This window comes from Callospermophilus lateralis, unplaced genomic scaffold (assembly GCF_048772815.1).
Source record: "Callospermophilus lateralis isolate mCalLat2 unplaced genomic scaffold, mCalLat2.hap1 Scaffold_122, whole genome shotgun sequence".
Taxonomy (NCBI): Eukaryota; Metazoa; Chordata; class Mammalia; order Rodentia; family Sciuridae; genus Callospermophilus; species Callospermophilus lateralis.
Window position 1 is genome coordinate 545,528 of NW_027512409.1, and position 16,270 is coordinate 561,797.

Sequence of the window (16,270 nt, forward strand, 5' to 3'; positions counted from 1 at the left end):
TTCTGAGAGTGAGTTTACATGCTTCCCCAATGGCACAAAGTCTCATGACGATCCAATGAATCAACAGACACTTGGGAAATATTAATAAACAATTTTTATGAACTATTGCAACAAAGAACTTCAGCAAGAAGGGAAATAAAGTTTATGATCTTTGAGTAAACATTTTTAGCGTAACAGTCTCTGTGACCAGATATTTAAAGAGAAAAATCAAGCTTATAAAACACCATTTCTCTGTTTTCAACTGGAATACACTAAAAATAGGATAATGGAAACACATGTTCTTAAAGCATTTCCACAGGAAATGTCCATAATTATGACATTCTAAATCATTTAGCAATTGTATATGCTATATTAACTAAAACAAAGGTATTCCTTTTGCACATTTTAAAGTTGGAAGGATACTCTAGTTTAAGTGGGGGATATTTAGGGGAAAAATATTTTGGCTCCAAATGTATACTGCACCAAGGCAGCTTCATTCTAAAAACATAAACCATTTAAAATAAACTTTTATATTTTGAAGCCAATAATCCTTCAACACAATGAATAGTTCATAGTCCACTTTCTGACTAAGTGTCAGAGGTTAATTTTATGGGCCCTGTTTTAAGGCCTGTGAACAGCCCTCACTACTCTGAGAATCGGGTGTAGGTGGAGGTTCATCTTTAAAGCCTGAAGACATTAAGTCTTTTGCAGCAGGTGGTGGCCCATAGTCTTGGGGACCATGAGTTGGAGGTGGTAATGGGGCACCAGGAATGAAGTACTCTCTTGGGCCAAATGAGCCTAAAGGTCTAAATGGTGCAGGTCCTGGAAAAAAATCACAAGGGTCAAAAGGCAAATCCCGTTGTCCAGGTGCATATTCTCTGAAGCCTATTGGTGGACGCATACCAGGACCTGGAAAATAAAAAGGAAGTTATGTAAATACCCAGAAATTTCTGAACTTGGGTGATTTCAAGTATGTTAATATAGTCTTTAATTTCTCCCAAGCCTAGAACATCAACTGGTGAACATCCTGACTTGCCAGATGAGGCAAACTGAAATGGAACAAGTTTAGGTTACAGCCTGGCCAACCAGCCATGAAGCAACATATTAAGGATTTAAACATGGCTCTACCTAGCTCCAGGCTTATCTTTTTTTTTCCCTACTATATAATTACAGAATTATTTCTATCTCACAAGAGCTCCATTTATATTTGGAAGTACTATATTACCATGACAAGATGATAGATTATGAAATAAGAACTTTACTACATCAAAGAAATTTTGATAAAAGGAAATCCCACTATTTATTACTGTATCCATTAAAAACTCATGAAGTATTTCAGCATGGACTTTACACATGCCATCAGAATCAAGGTGCATGCCCTCCTGGAAAAGGTCTTCCACAGCCACCTAATTAAATCAGCAACATTTATTAGGTCACTGTTAAATCCTCCTCTTTAACACTTCCCTCTGACTGGTCTCAAGGTAAGGAGGGTTTGACTTTTCCTTTTCTATATTCTATAACTTACTGCTTATGCTTCCATTATGGGTGATTACAAACTTTGTGTTATAGGATTTTCATATCTGTGACAAAATTTTAAGTTATGGCATGTGTCTCATCCACCTTTCCATCTATTGCAGTGCATATCAACATATTTTCAACAAACATCTGCAGAAGTAATATTTCTGGCTTTTCTCTATATAGCCCCTTATCCTTGTCTATGAGATAGCTATTGCCTATCTCAGTATAAGATTATGTAGTGTCCCATATGTCCCAGAAAACTGGAGGAAAAGTTAAAATGTACTCAGCTGTATCCTTTCATTGTTAAGACCTGAGATAGCAACCAACTGTTTTAGCAAGCAATAGAAATGAAAGATGAATGTGATTTATAAGTCAATAACTACTGTTCAGATCATCATACCAAATGGTGGAGGAATTGGCAGAGGCCCAAAAGGCCCACTGAGCTGAAATGGCAGTCCATACCAAAAGGGAGGTGGTGGAGGCCGTCCCATCGGGGGTCCCATAGGGGGGCCCATGAAGGGTACCCCTGAGAAAGGAGGGGGCCCTTTCATAGCCATATTAACCTGCAATTTAAGATTTGAAAGCAGTTAAAAGTTTTAAAATTTCTATGTATTAAGACAAAGTACCAACACCGATAAAAGCTAAAACCCAAAACAGGCACCTGTCCAGAGAACACCATCAGTGCAACAAAACTCTACCCACCCCTCCTGTGTATTCCCACTGACAGCTTACAGAAGTTAGAAGGATTCCACAAGAGGGAGCAGTTTGTTACTGATTATATCTGCACAGGAAAGGGAAAGGCAAGAGGACTGGCAGAGGTTATTAACAGAGGTGATTTCTGACCAGTATGTCATGCTGTATTCACTACAACCTATTTCAAAGGGAGTTCCCCCCATCACTTCCCTTTCATCACAATAGCTCATTACTTCCATATTAAGAATGAACAGAATAAAATGAAAAATCCATTCTCTACCCATGTAATAATAGCTACTATTCAGAGTATCTTCAGTAAGTCTTTCATATATTATTCAACCTCTGAGATCTTTAAGTAGACTGTCTTGTTTTAAATAAGAGGGAACAAAGGCAAATGGATAATCATAATTTGTTGAAGGCCACACTGCATATTAAAGGATCTCAATCCTAGGTTTGCCTCCAAGCCATGATTTTCCCACCTCTACTCCTCTCTAACAACGGGTCTTTGCTCTCTTTTAAATCTTCGACTACAAAGGGGTTTGGGGGTCTTATCTAAGCTGCCCTTGGATTGCTCCAGAGATGTATATTCCTGGAATATACACTGGAACTTGAGAAGTATTTTCCAACACAATGCTATATACACAAATTAGGAAGAAAAGGCTTTAATATTTACTTTCATTTACTGTACACCATTTGAGATATTGATTTATCATTTCCTATGAGTAGTGGGTTTGAAACTAAACAATTAAAAATTTATTTTATTATAGAGCTGCAGAAGACCTACCAGATATAATAGCAACAGAGTTAAAAGAGAATGCACTTATGTGAACAAATGAGACCATTGCTTGGGACTGGCTCAAGAGGTCATTTCAGATTATCATTGTTGCTCTGAAACAGTATTACACTTTCAAAAAATCTGGTACCAATCTAATTCAAATCATTCAAAATAGGGTTTGCACAAATGGAGGAATTCTTAAATAGCATTCTTCCAAACAAAAATAAAAATGATGAATTATATAATTTATAATGAATTTACTTTGCCTTAGAACATTCAACACAAGACACCATATAAAGTTAGAGTGATAACTTTTCACATTCTGTAGTTCATTATAGTTGTACACACTTAAACCACATTTCCAAGTTAAGGAGAAAAGTAAGCTCAATATTGCATGCGGTTTAAAGCAAACAAGATCAGTGTCATGCTCTGAATATCCTTCCCAGAAATGCACAGAATAAAACCCAATTCAGTTCTCAACCTCTAAGTACTTACTCCAACTGGATGCTCAGTCAAAGAAGTAATGGTAGAAACTGAGGGGGTCTCAGGTTCTTGGGGAACAGTTTGCTTTTTAAAAAACAAATGGGATAGTACAAATAGAACACAAAGAAGGATAAAGCAAAGAGCAAGTACTGTAGGAAAGCTACATGTTCCTGCAAGACCACGTGATTCACAGTAACTACAGAACTTACCTTGCCCTCATCCGTCACCTTAGCTGGAGAAGAACTTCTGGAGCTGCTGTTCATGTGAGCTGAACCACATCCTGGGTCTGTTAGAGATCAAATAATGGATTCAGACTTATTCTAACATGAAAAGAATAAAAATCCTGCATCCACAATTACAGATTCTTTGAAATTACTTGGTCTCTTTACCAGAGGCAACGGGTTTCCCAGATGCCTCAGAAGACCATTGAGTACGAGGTAAAGGTCCATCCATTGACCCTTTGGAAAGAAAGATCAGAGCCCTTGTAAGTATTTTTCAGAAGAAATAAACCACTGGTGGACAGGTCAGGGTTCAACAATAACTAGAAAGCAACATTAAAAATGGGTTGTCCAGGGGTTGGGGTCATAGCTCAGTTTTAGAGTGTTTGCCTAGCATGTGTGAGGCACTGGGTTTGATTCTCAGCACCACACCATCTACAATTAAAAATATTTAAAAAAAATGGGTTGCCCAATACGTAAATCACAATTTATGAAGAGACTTAAGTAAAATAAAGAACTGCCTTGGGTTGATAGAACAGAAAATTAATACGTAGTGATCCTAAACTTTAAGCTACAGACTTGGAGTATGTGTAGGTTGGCTTTTCTTTAGTCTGTATAACCTGACTTCCAATCTTACCAAGACTACAGTCCTATTTAGAATTGGAAATAAGACTCAGTATTTCATATTGGAAATATGTATGCTACATAAAGTTTAAGGCTACTTTTATAATATTTGGGAAAGGAACACCATAGAGATTTAATTTAAAGATAAAGGTTTACACTTCAGTGTAAAATTTAAAAGAAAAAAACAATACAGGGACCTCCAGGAAAAAAAAAATAAATGTTTTCTATTCTAGAACAGATTTTACAGAAAACATTCACTAAGATAAAGTAAGAAATTATCTTCTATATATTGTACAGGCCCAAATTCTATGTTTTCATTAGAATATTAAAAAGGGAAAAAAAACCCAAAACCTTGAAGCAGTTTACTATAAAGCAACATGTGAATGCTCACCAAATCCATTTCTAGGCATATCTCTTTGATTAAGAGTAGCAGAAGGAGGTCTCCCAGCTGGCTCTGCTGTTAGTGGAGGGGAACATTCTCCACCACTCATGGGGGATGGACCAAAAGAGCCATTATGGCTCAGTGGACCTAAAGACAACAATGCCTTGTTACTACTTTAAGGCAGCCTTCTCCCTGACACCAACCCCCACACCTCCCGCTTTAGCAAATCATTCAGATTATTTCATAACCATTACACACAGAAATAAAAAGTAATTTACATACATTCTGCACCAAGAAATAAAATAGCTCCTTTTACAAAGTGCCCCCTACCTCTCTGAGGAGGATTTTGTAAATTTGGTCTCCCCGGCATTGGTTTTACAATCACAGGTTCATCTTGCCGCATTGCCATCTTTTGGGTCATTTCCAGTAGTCTTGAATATTGAGAAAGAATGGGCTGAATTATGAAACAGCAATCATAGATAATATCTAGCATAACCTTAAAACACTGTAAAACATACAGTAAGATACCAAAAATCACATACTTCTGTCTCAAATTAGCAGCTTCCCTTTTCTCTTCAGCTATAGCTCTTTCTGCAGAACGAGCTTTGAGCTATTAAAGAGAAAATATTCAAATTCAGTTGTGGTAGGCTATGCAAAAAATAAAGAAAAGGGGAAAAAATCTTACCCAATTATCATGAGCTTTCTTCTCATGCATAGCAATCTGAAAAAGACAACACATTAAAAAAATGTTTTTAGGGATTCATTATAATAGCCTATAATTGTCTGTATTAGATATCAAAGAATTCTGCAACTACAGGACAGTATTAATTACTACCTGGTTTCTAAATGAGCGCTCGGTTTTCTGTAATTCTTCTTCCATCTCTTCAATTCTCCGCCTAAGAATTACAACAATTGAATAAAATTTGAAACATTCTGACCATTTTCCCTTTATTCCATCAGCTATACTTTTAAAGACTTTTATCATACATAAGAAAAACATTTCTATAGTTATATGAATCCAGTGTGATCAAAACTAATACTACAGGCCAGGTGCAATGCCACATGCCAGTAATCCCAATGATTGGGAAGCTGAGGCAGGAGGATCACAAGTTCGAGGTCAGTCTCAGCAATTAAGTAGGAACCTATGCAACTGAGACCCTGTCTCAAAGTAAAAAAAAGATCTAAGGACGTAGCTTAGTAGTAAAGCACCAAAAATAAATAAATAAAATAAAAACCTAATACTAATAACTTCCTTATCATTTAATTGCTAGAGATTCTGAATTGATAAATTATAATTTCCTTAACTGTTCATCAGTGTGTTCTCAAGTAATTCTGCTAGAAATATCTTCCTCCTTAAAACTTTTTTTCTTTTTTTTTTCAAACTATATCCATAGAAGATTTCCAAGGTCTATCAAATGCCACACTTTTGTGGGTCTTGATATAACACACAGCAAACTGATTTCTTAAAGAATTACTACAACATACAAAACCCCCAGAACTGTTTGCATTGACCAAGTTCCCTATGGTCTTGCCCATTGGGTACAAGTAAATTTTTGTTAACATTTTTAATTTGTTAAGTTGAAATTTATTTTTTCTCCTGTGTGAATTGAATGTGTTCATATCCTCTTGTTATTTATACTTCCATGCTATTTTCTTCTATCTACATAATGTAAAAAAAGGACTAAAAAGAAAGCTAACACTAATTCATTAGACATTGACACCCTCCTTTAGAAACTGAACTCACTTGTAATTTTTAACTTCCTGTACAGGAGAAACCACCTTTTTATCTGCAGCTGACAGCTGCTGCTCTTTTTCTAGTCTCTCACATTCTTCTTGACTCAGTTTCCTAAAATAAAGCCAGTTATCAAATCAAAAGTTTCTCTTTGTGAATATCACTTTCCACAATTCTATAAAATGCTTAGGCACATAAAATAGGAATTCAAACCTGCAATTTCATAAATCAAACTCTGGCAAATCACTTACATTTTCTAACTTCTCCTCTTAATTCTCTACTTACCAGTAAATAAAATAAATGTGAAAACAACATGTGCCCCAAGGGCAAGTCTCCCGTGTGTAAGATAATAAAAACTCACTTTACTTCAATGTGGAAGATCAGGACTGATCAACCTAACATAATTAAACATATTAGGATAAAGCAGGGGATAATTCTTTTCTCGTTTCTGCCATGGGTAGGACACTAAGTATATCTTTGTCATGGAGGAACTCTTTTCTCAATCCAAGACTGGTACCATAATAAAGATATAGTCAGTCAAAGAAAAAAATCTTCTAGAATATGTCTTTTAGCTATGCAATTAACCACAGAACATTTTTCACACTTTAGATATCTATTTCAAAAGAATTGTAAATTAAGCAAAAAGACAAATCTGAGTTTTGATAATGTCTATCAACCAGAAAAAGAAGCCAAACTGACCCACTATCAGAGTATTATCTACTGACAAGTTTTAACTCTGATCATGAAACTCAAGATGTTCATCTACTGACACAAAGGTAACCACATTTAATGATTTAAAAAATACTATTTTCTGCTATCCTTGTACTACTTTAGCCATAGTTCCAATTCAAAAGATAATAAACTTGAAACTTAATTTTCCATAAATAAGAAGAACTACAGTAAAAAAGGATTACTGATACCAAATAGAAAAAGGGGATTATATATTCTTATATAGCTTCTCATTTAATTCTTCAGCAAGTATTTTATGAGTGGCTATAATATACTAGTTACCTTGTAAGATGCTAAAGAATAAAAGAGCTCACTGTTTCAGGTATAAATGATGCTTAAAGGAATATAATAATTTTCCCCAGTGGCTTAAGAAGGATTATGGAGAAAACTGAATCTTGAAGGACAGAGAGAATTTTGTTTCCAATTATCAAAGAGTTAGTCTGAGAGCACTAAGAACAATCAAAACATCTTTATAAAAATATAAAATTGTGTTTGAAGGGATCCAAGCTAAAAAGTCAGTGAAGATATATGTATGTGGCCAAGATCCATTAGAAAAAGGAAACTCAGAATTACAAGTAAGGCTGGCACTTTAAGGTACTCTTCTCCTATTAAAGATAACACAAAGATATGAGTCTGAACCAAGCCTTCATTAAATTCCTGGGCTTAGAGGAAAAAAAGAGGCTACCAATAAAGGGACCCTTAATAAAAGCCCTAGCCTTTGAGTTTAGATTAGAAAGTACTGCACATTTAAGTGATGAACAGGCAAAAAATCCAAAAGGAACAATACTGAAACATTGAAAAGACAAGTCATTTTTGAATTATCTTAATTGCTGACTAAGTTTAAAGTGACAATCTTACTCAAGTAACCTCAACACTTTTCTATAAGAAGATAACTTCGTCTTAGTCCTCAAATTTCATCTATAATTATCACAACAATGTTGGCCAATCAAAACTGACCAGGCACTCCATAAGACAAAATTCTGTGAGAAAAAATCCCACAGAAAAGGAAACCAGCTAATGGGGTTATCCGCACATGTTTTAAAATCACTGTGCTTTATATAGTCAAAAAAGTAAAGTCAAGATTATGAATTTCAGGGCTGGGAATATAATTTAGTTGGTAGAGTGCTGCCTTGCATGCACAAGGCTCTGGGTTCAAACCCCAGCACCACAAAAGAGAAAAAAAAAAGATTACGAATTTTGTCAAAGGATTAGAAACTATATAACCAAGAAATAGTTGGATGTGGTGACCTACCTACAGTCGAAGATACTCAGGAGGCAGAGGCAGAATTATGAGATTAAAGATAGCTTGGAAAGCAGTAAGACCCTAGTCCCTTATGAGAAAGAGCAAGGAGTCTGGGGAGGTAGCTCAATAGTAGAGCACATGGCTCAAGGTCCTGGGTTTGAGCTGTAGTACTGAAATAGGACTGGGGTTGTGGCTCAGTGGTGAAGCACGGGCCCCACATGTGTGGGGCAATGGGATCAGTCCTCAACACCACATAAAATAAATAAAATATTGTGTCGGGCTGGGGATGTGGCTCAAGCAGTAGCATGCTCGCCTGGCATGCGTGCAGCCCGGGTTCATTCCTCAGCACCCCATGCAAACAAAGATGTTGTGTCTGCCAAAAACTAAAAAATAAATATTAAAATTCTCTTTCTCTCTCTCTTAAAAAAATCCTATAAAAAATAAAATATTGTGTCCATCTACAACTAAAATAATATTTTAAACCCTGAATTTTTTAAAATCCTAAACTCAATGAATGATTTTAGCAGCAGATTTGGGAAGTAAAATAAATCCTAGCGCTTTTAACACAGGTCAGAAGAAAATATCCAGAAGAAGTAAATCCAGAATGTATGAGGCAGGGGAAATCAAATTCTAATATGCATTATTATAATCAGAAGAGAGAATGAGGTAAAATCAACATTTAGAAAAAGACTCGAAAATTCAAGAAGTGTTTAATGGTCCCAAGCAACATAACTGCAAGAGGAAAAGTGGGTGGGGTGGGGAAAACTACACCTAGGCACTTCCCAATACAACTGTTAAAAAACAGAGAAAGGACTACAGAAACTAAGGGAGGGATAAGACCAAACAACAATGATAATGGACACCTTAAAGAAAAAATTTAAAACAGATGGTAATTAATTGGATATTTTTAAATTGCTAAAACTAAGTAACAGTCAAAATTCAGTAGCCAAAAGAAAGATCCTTTAAAAATGGAAACTGGTTTTAACTCTAATCATGAAGTTCATGTCAACCTAATACAGATTATAAAGGTAGCAATATTTAGTGAATAAAATACTATTCTCTGTTTATCCTTGTACTACCTTTGATACACTAATCAAATCGATCATTAAAGGACAATGTTCAAATAGAATGAAAATAATTTCAAATAAGAAACCAACAGTGTAGAATGCAGAACTACAGAAACTTTAAATATGTGTATAAATTGAATGAATGTCTTGTGGAGTTCACAGTATATGAAGTACTAACATACAATGCCACAACAGTTATCTGATTCAGGAGCTACTTAAAGCCCATAAAAAAATAATAAACCTATTAATCTATGTCAGGTTTTTATTAAATCCAGAATATATACCATGGCCTTTAAATTATGAGATGATGAATAAAATTATAATTATATAATTATAATTCCACTATAATTTATGATTACATCAAGCTTATACAGGGGATGAGGAAAATAATTAAAAATATTTAAACTGTTAAAAAGATACAAGGAAGAAAAAAAGAAAAGGTCATCAAATAGAAAGCAAATTCTTCATAAACCACAGGCACATATTGACATGGACAGACTTATATTTTAGAAAGTCCACTCAAGCAGCTATAGAGAAAACTACTAAGAATTTGAAATAAGTTATATACAAATATAAAAAATGGAGAATGAAGACAGATGATCTAGGTTAGAAACAGAAAAGATGACACAGGCATGAACTAACATAGTACCTGGGGATGAGTAAACAGAGTACAAACCATAGATGATGACTGAATGAATTTTGGAGGAGTTGAGAAAAATAGTGCTACAATTTAATTGCATTACAAAGAAAATTAATTGCCATTTAGGTCATTCAGATTACTAGTAGGGACAGAGAAAACAAGTGTTCTTTTAAAAAAAGTGATAAAATGAGAAATGTTTCTTTGAAACAGGCCAGGAATTTAGAACTAGCCTGAACAAAAATTTGAGATTCTAAAAAGGTCACTTGGAGACCACAGAATTTTAGAAAAGTTAATGGAAAGGTTTCAATATTTAATGCATTAATTAGGCAACAGAAGTCAAAATACCTAAAAATAGTTAGGTCTGTAAGAAGGTCTGTCTTTGCTTTACAAGATATATATATGCCGAAGAGTAAAATCAGGTGCAAACATAAAATCTGACACAACCTATTTTTAGAGAATTCAAGTATTTTTGTGGGTTAAAAACTTCAAATGAACTTTCAAAAAATAACTAGCTCTACACTAAGAAGATTAATATATAAATATATACTACAAACAACTACTTCTGTAATCATAATTCCTAAGGTCCTTGCCACAGTTCAATTTTGTGTGAACATCTGAGATATTCAAGTCCAAAACTTGTACCATCAATAAGTAAATATTATTCCTTTTTGAAGTTTTTATTCTACTGAAACATGTCATTCCAAATCACTCAGTATTTTTAAAGGTCCAGAGTTAGAGATACAAGTTCAAACATTAGAATTACATAACTGATCACAATGAAAGGTAATTAAAATAAATAGGGGGATCATAGAAAGGGTCTAGAACTTTGAGAAGTATTTCCACATCAGTGACTGTTAATACCATTTTACCACTTCCTGCCTTCATATGAATTTGACAATTGATTACGATGTCCACACAGCCTTAGTTTATGGTTCCAACTACCTCAGGACTCTTAAGACTGACAATGAAAAGAAAAATGCAACTTATAGGAAACAAAACACAAAGGAATAAAGACAAATCTCTACTTATTACAACTAGAAGAAATTGTAAATAATCTTAAGAAAAGATAAAATTATCTAATAGTTCACACAGTGATAACAACAAACAATGAAAATCTTACTTTTGTAGTGCCATCTCATTTTTCTGGTAGAGTTCATTTAAAATCTCCACTTTCTGCCTTAGAGTTTTGCATTCCTCTTCCAGTCCAACTTTAGAAGACTGTAGTGAATTGCAGTCACCTTCTAATTTCTTTATTTGGTCTGTAAAGGATAAAACAGCTTATCTCTATATGTGTACAAGGACTTAAAAACTTGTTTGAGGGAGTAGTGCCAAGAAAAGTAAGAAGCTTGAAAGCAAGAAGCCATTCTTTATCTTTCCAATAAAATTTTAAGTCTTTCCATCATGGCAATTTTTTTCTCAAGAAGAACCCACCTTCTAGATTACATTTTGTGGACATCGAGGCTCTTAGCTTAAGTTGTAAAAGTTTTAGATCCTCTTCAACTACTGATATTGTAGTTTGTGTCTAAAAATTTCAGAAAAGAGAGGTATTCTTAAAAGTGAGGCACAGGAAGATTTCACAGGCACTTTGGGACTCTTACAAAGAACTATACCTGAGAGACATCCATCATCTGCTTAATTTGATCTTTGATCTTCTCATTCTGATCACCTAAAAAACAAAAGACTTTAGCTTTTTCTTTCCTTACTTTTAACTCTATATTCTCCTAACTTCCCCAAACTAAATAATGATTGTGTTCAAACACCAGAAGAAAAAAAAATCAATTAAATAACTAAACTGATTAGACTAATGAGTTTTAAGAGAATTGCAAGCTTAGATTTTTTTAAAAAAAAGAGAGAGAGGTGAATTTCAGGCTGGGGTTGTGGCTCAGTGGTAGAGTGCTCACCTAGCATGTGTGAGGCACTGAGTTTGATCCTCAGCATAAAAATAAATAAAAGTACAGTGTCTGTCTTAAAAACAAAACAAAAAAAAAGGTGAATTTCTAGTTTGCACAACTAAAATGTCATCTATGCTATTCTTGTAAGATAAAAGCTTTTCTTCTCTCTCAGCTCTATCTTCACCTGGGCAAGTAAGTGTCTTATTTAGAAAGATTCAATCCTCTATTTTCTCCCTGAATCTACTACCAGGTGTGGTTTGAAATACTTGCTATGTAAGCAATATCCAACTTGGGAGAAAACATCTGGAAATATTTTCCTCATCAGTAAACACTGTTACACTCCCTCTCTCTAGCTTCCTGATAGTCTCTTGCCTCTGTTCTCACAGCCTTAGTTTATGGTTCCAACTACCTCCGGACTCTCAAGACTGACTGTGGACCTTAAATCCACAGAGCCATAGAGATGATGAGTATCAAAATCAACTATCATCTGCATAAGTTAAGAAATAAATTTCTCTTACTGTACAATGTTCAATACTTAGAGGTATAGGATGTGACTATTGTAGCTACAGTGTACTTGCTAGTTTTCAATGGGATAGAAAAAGTCAGTGTTCTTCACATGCTTATTGCTACATTATACCCCAGCAACCCACCTCTGCCAATGCAACAGACACATCTATAGATCCAGTGGTATGTGTCTACAACCCTGAAGCTTAAGAAGAAAATCAGCCAGCTGAAACGTGGCATCTGTATAAATACTTAATTAAAGACAGGAAAGCAAAAAAAGGATTCAACCTTCCTGAGACTGATCTTACCTGCTACCTCTCCATTGGTTAATTCATCTGACTCATCTTCTCTATTTTGATCCTCAGATTCAAATTCACATTGTAACCGATTCAACTGGGTGATATAATTAGTCAAAGCCTAGAAAAGAAGCAAAAGGTTGGAAGACTCTCGATTTTAATTCAGAAGATTTCAGGAGAATTCATGAGATGAAACATGTATTTGGAGTATAAACTTACATTAATAGTATCATCTTTGTGATTAAGAGCTACAAGTAAATCTTTCTGGGACTTCTCAAATGATTTGATTTGTTCACTGAGCTCAGCATGTGATGTACTCCAGTCTTTGACTTCCTGCTGCAACTGAAAAGTCAAAACACATAAATTCCTATGGGTTAGGGAGGGGTTTCTGCACTAGATACATCAGGACTACAAGACTTAGACAAAGAAATAGAGAACCATACTCCTCGGTGGCCTGCCTCAATGGAGGGGGTTGAGACCTTGGTTAAGGAAGAGGGCAGAGTGACCCCAACTCTCACAGCTGCAGTAAGAACATCAGAGCTCTCAGGAAGTTGACCCTGTTTATTGCATTCCCCAGAAAATTCCTGCCAATTCAAATAATTTACCTCCAGCAGGAATGGCTGGGCACATATGACTGTCTCCTAAATTTAGACTCCTTATCATGTAATCTTCCCTTGGCCAGTGAATCAGTAACTACTCAAAAGAGGATCATAAAATACTTAATTTTCTGGTTTAAAAAGTTCCTTTGAGGCTATGTAAGTTAATAATTGATTGACATTTGATAAGAAAAGCAACAATACAAAAATCCAAAACAGATGGAGAACATATATATGCACTCAATTTAGGGAGCATGTGACAGCATTCCAACTTCACTTTCCCTTCACGAAGCTTAGCTTCATTAAAGACAATTTGAAGCTAATGCAAAACACTAGAGTTAGTGAATTAATTCCAAGGAAAAAACAAAGTTATACTTTCCCAAACCAGACATCATATAGTTCTCATTTTTTGCACATTTTAGCACACTTCAAATTTTTGGTCTGCAACAAAACTAAGATGTAGTATTAATATCCCATTATGCCAACTATCCCATTAGCAAGAGTTGGCAGCTTTACCTCTGAAAATTCAGAAGTATTCACTGAAATGACATCTTTAAGCTTCTCTATAGATTTCTTATGTTCCATTATCTGCCAGGTGAAAACAGAACACAAAATATGCATTAGGATTTCAGTAGAAATAGTGATATATGTGTGTGTGTGTGTGTGTGTGTGTGTGTATGTGTGTGTGTGTGTGTGTACACATATATATATATACTAAAAAAGATAAACACAACAAAATATTTGTCAAGCCATCCCATTACATTTCAGGTAAATGCAGGGGATCCAGCTTTGGACTAAGCAAAAAATCAAGAACTGAAAGAGATGAGGGAAAATGAAGTCATAAATATTTCATGGCATCCACAAACTTACTGTTTATGAGATAACAAGAAAAAAAGGTCAAAGTATAGAAAATCATAATGCAATAATAAAATGCTTCAAAGCATAGAAAATTAATTAATTACTGTTTCAAATAAACCACTTCAAATTAGTAATTTTTTCTAGTGATAGAGAAAAAAATTTCCCAAGATCATTTTTAAAATTTTCTTATCTGAAGTAAAAAATGATAAAATTTAAGGGAGAATAGACTAATCTCACATACAGAAGAATTCCAAAAAAATTATAAATATATTTGCTCCTTAAGGAAGTGGACATAACTCTGCAATCTTTGTTTGCAATGCCTGGGATTGAATCCTGGGCCTCATGCATGCTAGGCAAGTGCTCTACCATGAGCTGCATCCTGAGCTCATAACACTTCATACTTTAACTGTGGGCTGTGCATGGTAACTTCCAAAGAATATAATATGAAAAGGATTGGAAAGAATTTTTACAGTGGAGAAATCTGATAAATACTACCTCAGCTAGGTGATCAAGCTTACTTGGGGGTAGGATATTTCAGAACACACTCTCTACTATCTTTTGCAACTTTAATGTAATTACAGAAACTTATAGAAATTGAAAACGAAATATGTAAGTAAAATTTTTTTTAAGTACAGAAAATTGATTAATTCATTACTCTTTCAAGTAAAAAGTAAACAAATACTGTTCAATTGAACAATAGTTTTTTAGTTGATCTGCATGTTTCCAAGGGCAGAGCAAAGCAATATGAAAATTATCCAAGGTTGAGAATAAAAATATTTCCTAGGCCCATAAAAATAATTTGTTGTATCAGTACTTAAAAGTTCCACAAAATGGGCACAGAAGTGGGTTCAACTTCCTTGACTCATAATCTTACTTTAGTTAACAGCTGGACTAAGTTCAACTTAACCAATTTTACAAAATATTTCAAAAGCCAAATTACAGCAACACTTAGCAGCAAAACTCTTACCCAGTCGTGATTCTTAGCATTCTGTTCTCTTTCAGATTCTAACATAACATGAAGACTTTTAGCTCTCTCATCCAGAAATTCTTTAGCTTTTTCAAAAAGCTTTATTTTATCCTGGGAAAAAAGGTGTCAAGATTACTCACTCATTAGATTTACTTTTGAGTTTAGAATGTAATTCCCCCCAAAGAAGGAATTTTTACCTTATATTTAGTTGCTTCATCAGAAAGAATCATATTTTGTTTCATGGTTTCTTGGATCTGTTTCTTTGATTCCTTTATCTATGTAAATAAAGCATTCAGAATTAAGACACACAAATTATAGTTCTACTATACAAGTTACTTCCAGACAAGTGACCCTTTCCAGAAGAAAGCAGTACTTAATACATATGACTGCTTAGAATTTGGATGATTTGTAGGAAATAATGAAATAAAAATTTTAAAATACGATTTTTAAATTAAAACAGGTAGAAATGATTCAAGCTAGAACCAAGGGAGAAAGAAACAAAAAAACAATTATACCTTCTGTTCATACTTTGAAAATTTCTGTATCAGTTCTTCATCTTCTTTCATGAAATTCATTATCTTTTGGGCAATTTGCTGTTCAGTGACTAAAAGGGGAAAATACACAAGATTATTACAATCACTAAATGAAATTCAATTACTCAATCTACTAAAAGCAAAGACATGTTATATGGTACTATGAGGAAATACTTCTTAGCATAACTATTATGCTTTTAAAAAGCAATCTATGCTTATTAGCAATAAGAGTATAAAATTATTAAAATTTAAGAAAAATATAAGAACAATGGTATTTTGCTGTGCGTGGCGGTGCACACCTGTAATCCCAGTGGCTCAGGAGGCTGAGCTAGAAGGATCCCAAGTTCAAAGCCAGCCTCAGCAAGAGCGAGACACTAAGCAACTAAGTGAGACTTGGTCTCTAAATATAGGGGGTTGGGGATGTGGCTCAGTAGAGTGCCCCAGAGTTCAATCCCAGGTACCCCTCCCATCCAAAATGATATTTCAATTTAAGCTTATTTCACAGATGGGAAATACAGTAAAGTGTTGTAGCTTGATATTC

The 16,270-nt window shown here is 34.6% G+C and overlaps 1 protein-coding gene across 1 annotated transcript in view; it reads right to left on the bottom strand.

Annotated features, from left to right (window-relative positions):
- Positions 1-586: 586 nt before the first annotated feature.
- Positions 587-16,270, bottom strand: part of LOC143637790 (transport and Golgi organization protein 1 homolog) — a 40,272-nt gene continuing 24,588 nt past the window's right edge. The window contains exons 9-28 of the mRNA XM_077108045.1: positions 15,712-15,800; positions 15,394-15,471; positions 15,197-15,307; positions 13,888-13,959; positions 13,589-13,690; positions 12,995-13,117; positions 12,788-12,896; positions 11,694-11,749; positions 11,515-11,605; positions 11,204-11,342; positions 6,417-6,518; positions 5,508-5,568; positions 5,358-5,393; positions 5,215-5,282; positions 5,003-5,103; positions 4,682-4,819; positions 3,838-3,906; positions 3,658-3,734; positions 1,898-2,060; positions 587-888 (exon numbers count right to left, since the gene is read on the bottom strand). Coding sequence (XP_076964160.1) covers positions 587-888; positions 1,898-2,060; positions 3,658-3,734; positions 3,838-3,906; positions 4,682-4,819; positions 5,003-5,103; positions 5,215-5,282; positions 5,358-5,393; positions 5,508-5,568; positions 6,417-6,518; positions 11,204-11,342; positions 11,515-11,605; positions 11,694-11,749; positions 12,788-12,896; positions 12,995-13,117; positions 13,589-13,690; positions 13,888-13,959; positions 15,197-15,307; positions 15,394-15,471; positions 15,712-15,800 — 2,087 coding nt within the window. The remainder of the gene's footprint in view (positions 889-1,897; positions 2,061-3,657; positions 3,735-3,837; positions 3,907-4,681; positions 4,820-5,002; positions 5,104-5,214; positions 5,283-5,357; positions 5,394-5,507; positions 5,569-6,416; positions 6,519-11,203; positions 11,343-11,514; positions 11,606-11,693; positions 11,750-12,787; positions 12,897-12,994; positions 13,118-13,588; positions 13,691-13,887; positions 13,960-15,196; positions 15,308-15,393; positions 15,472-15,711; positions 15,801-16,270) is intronic.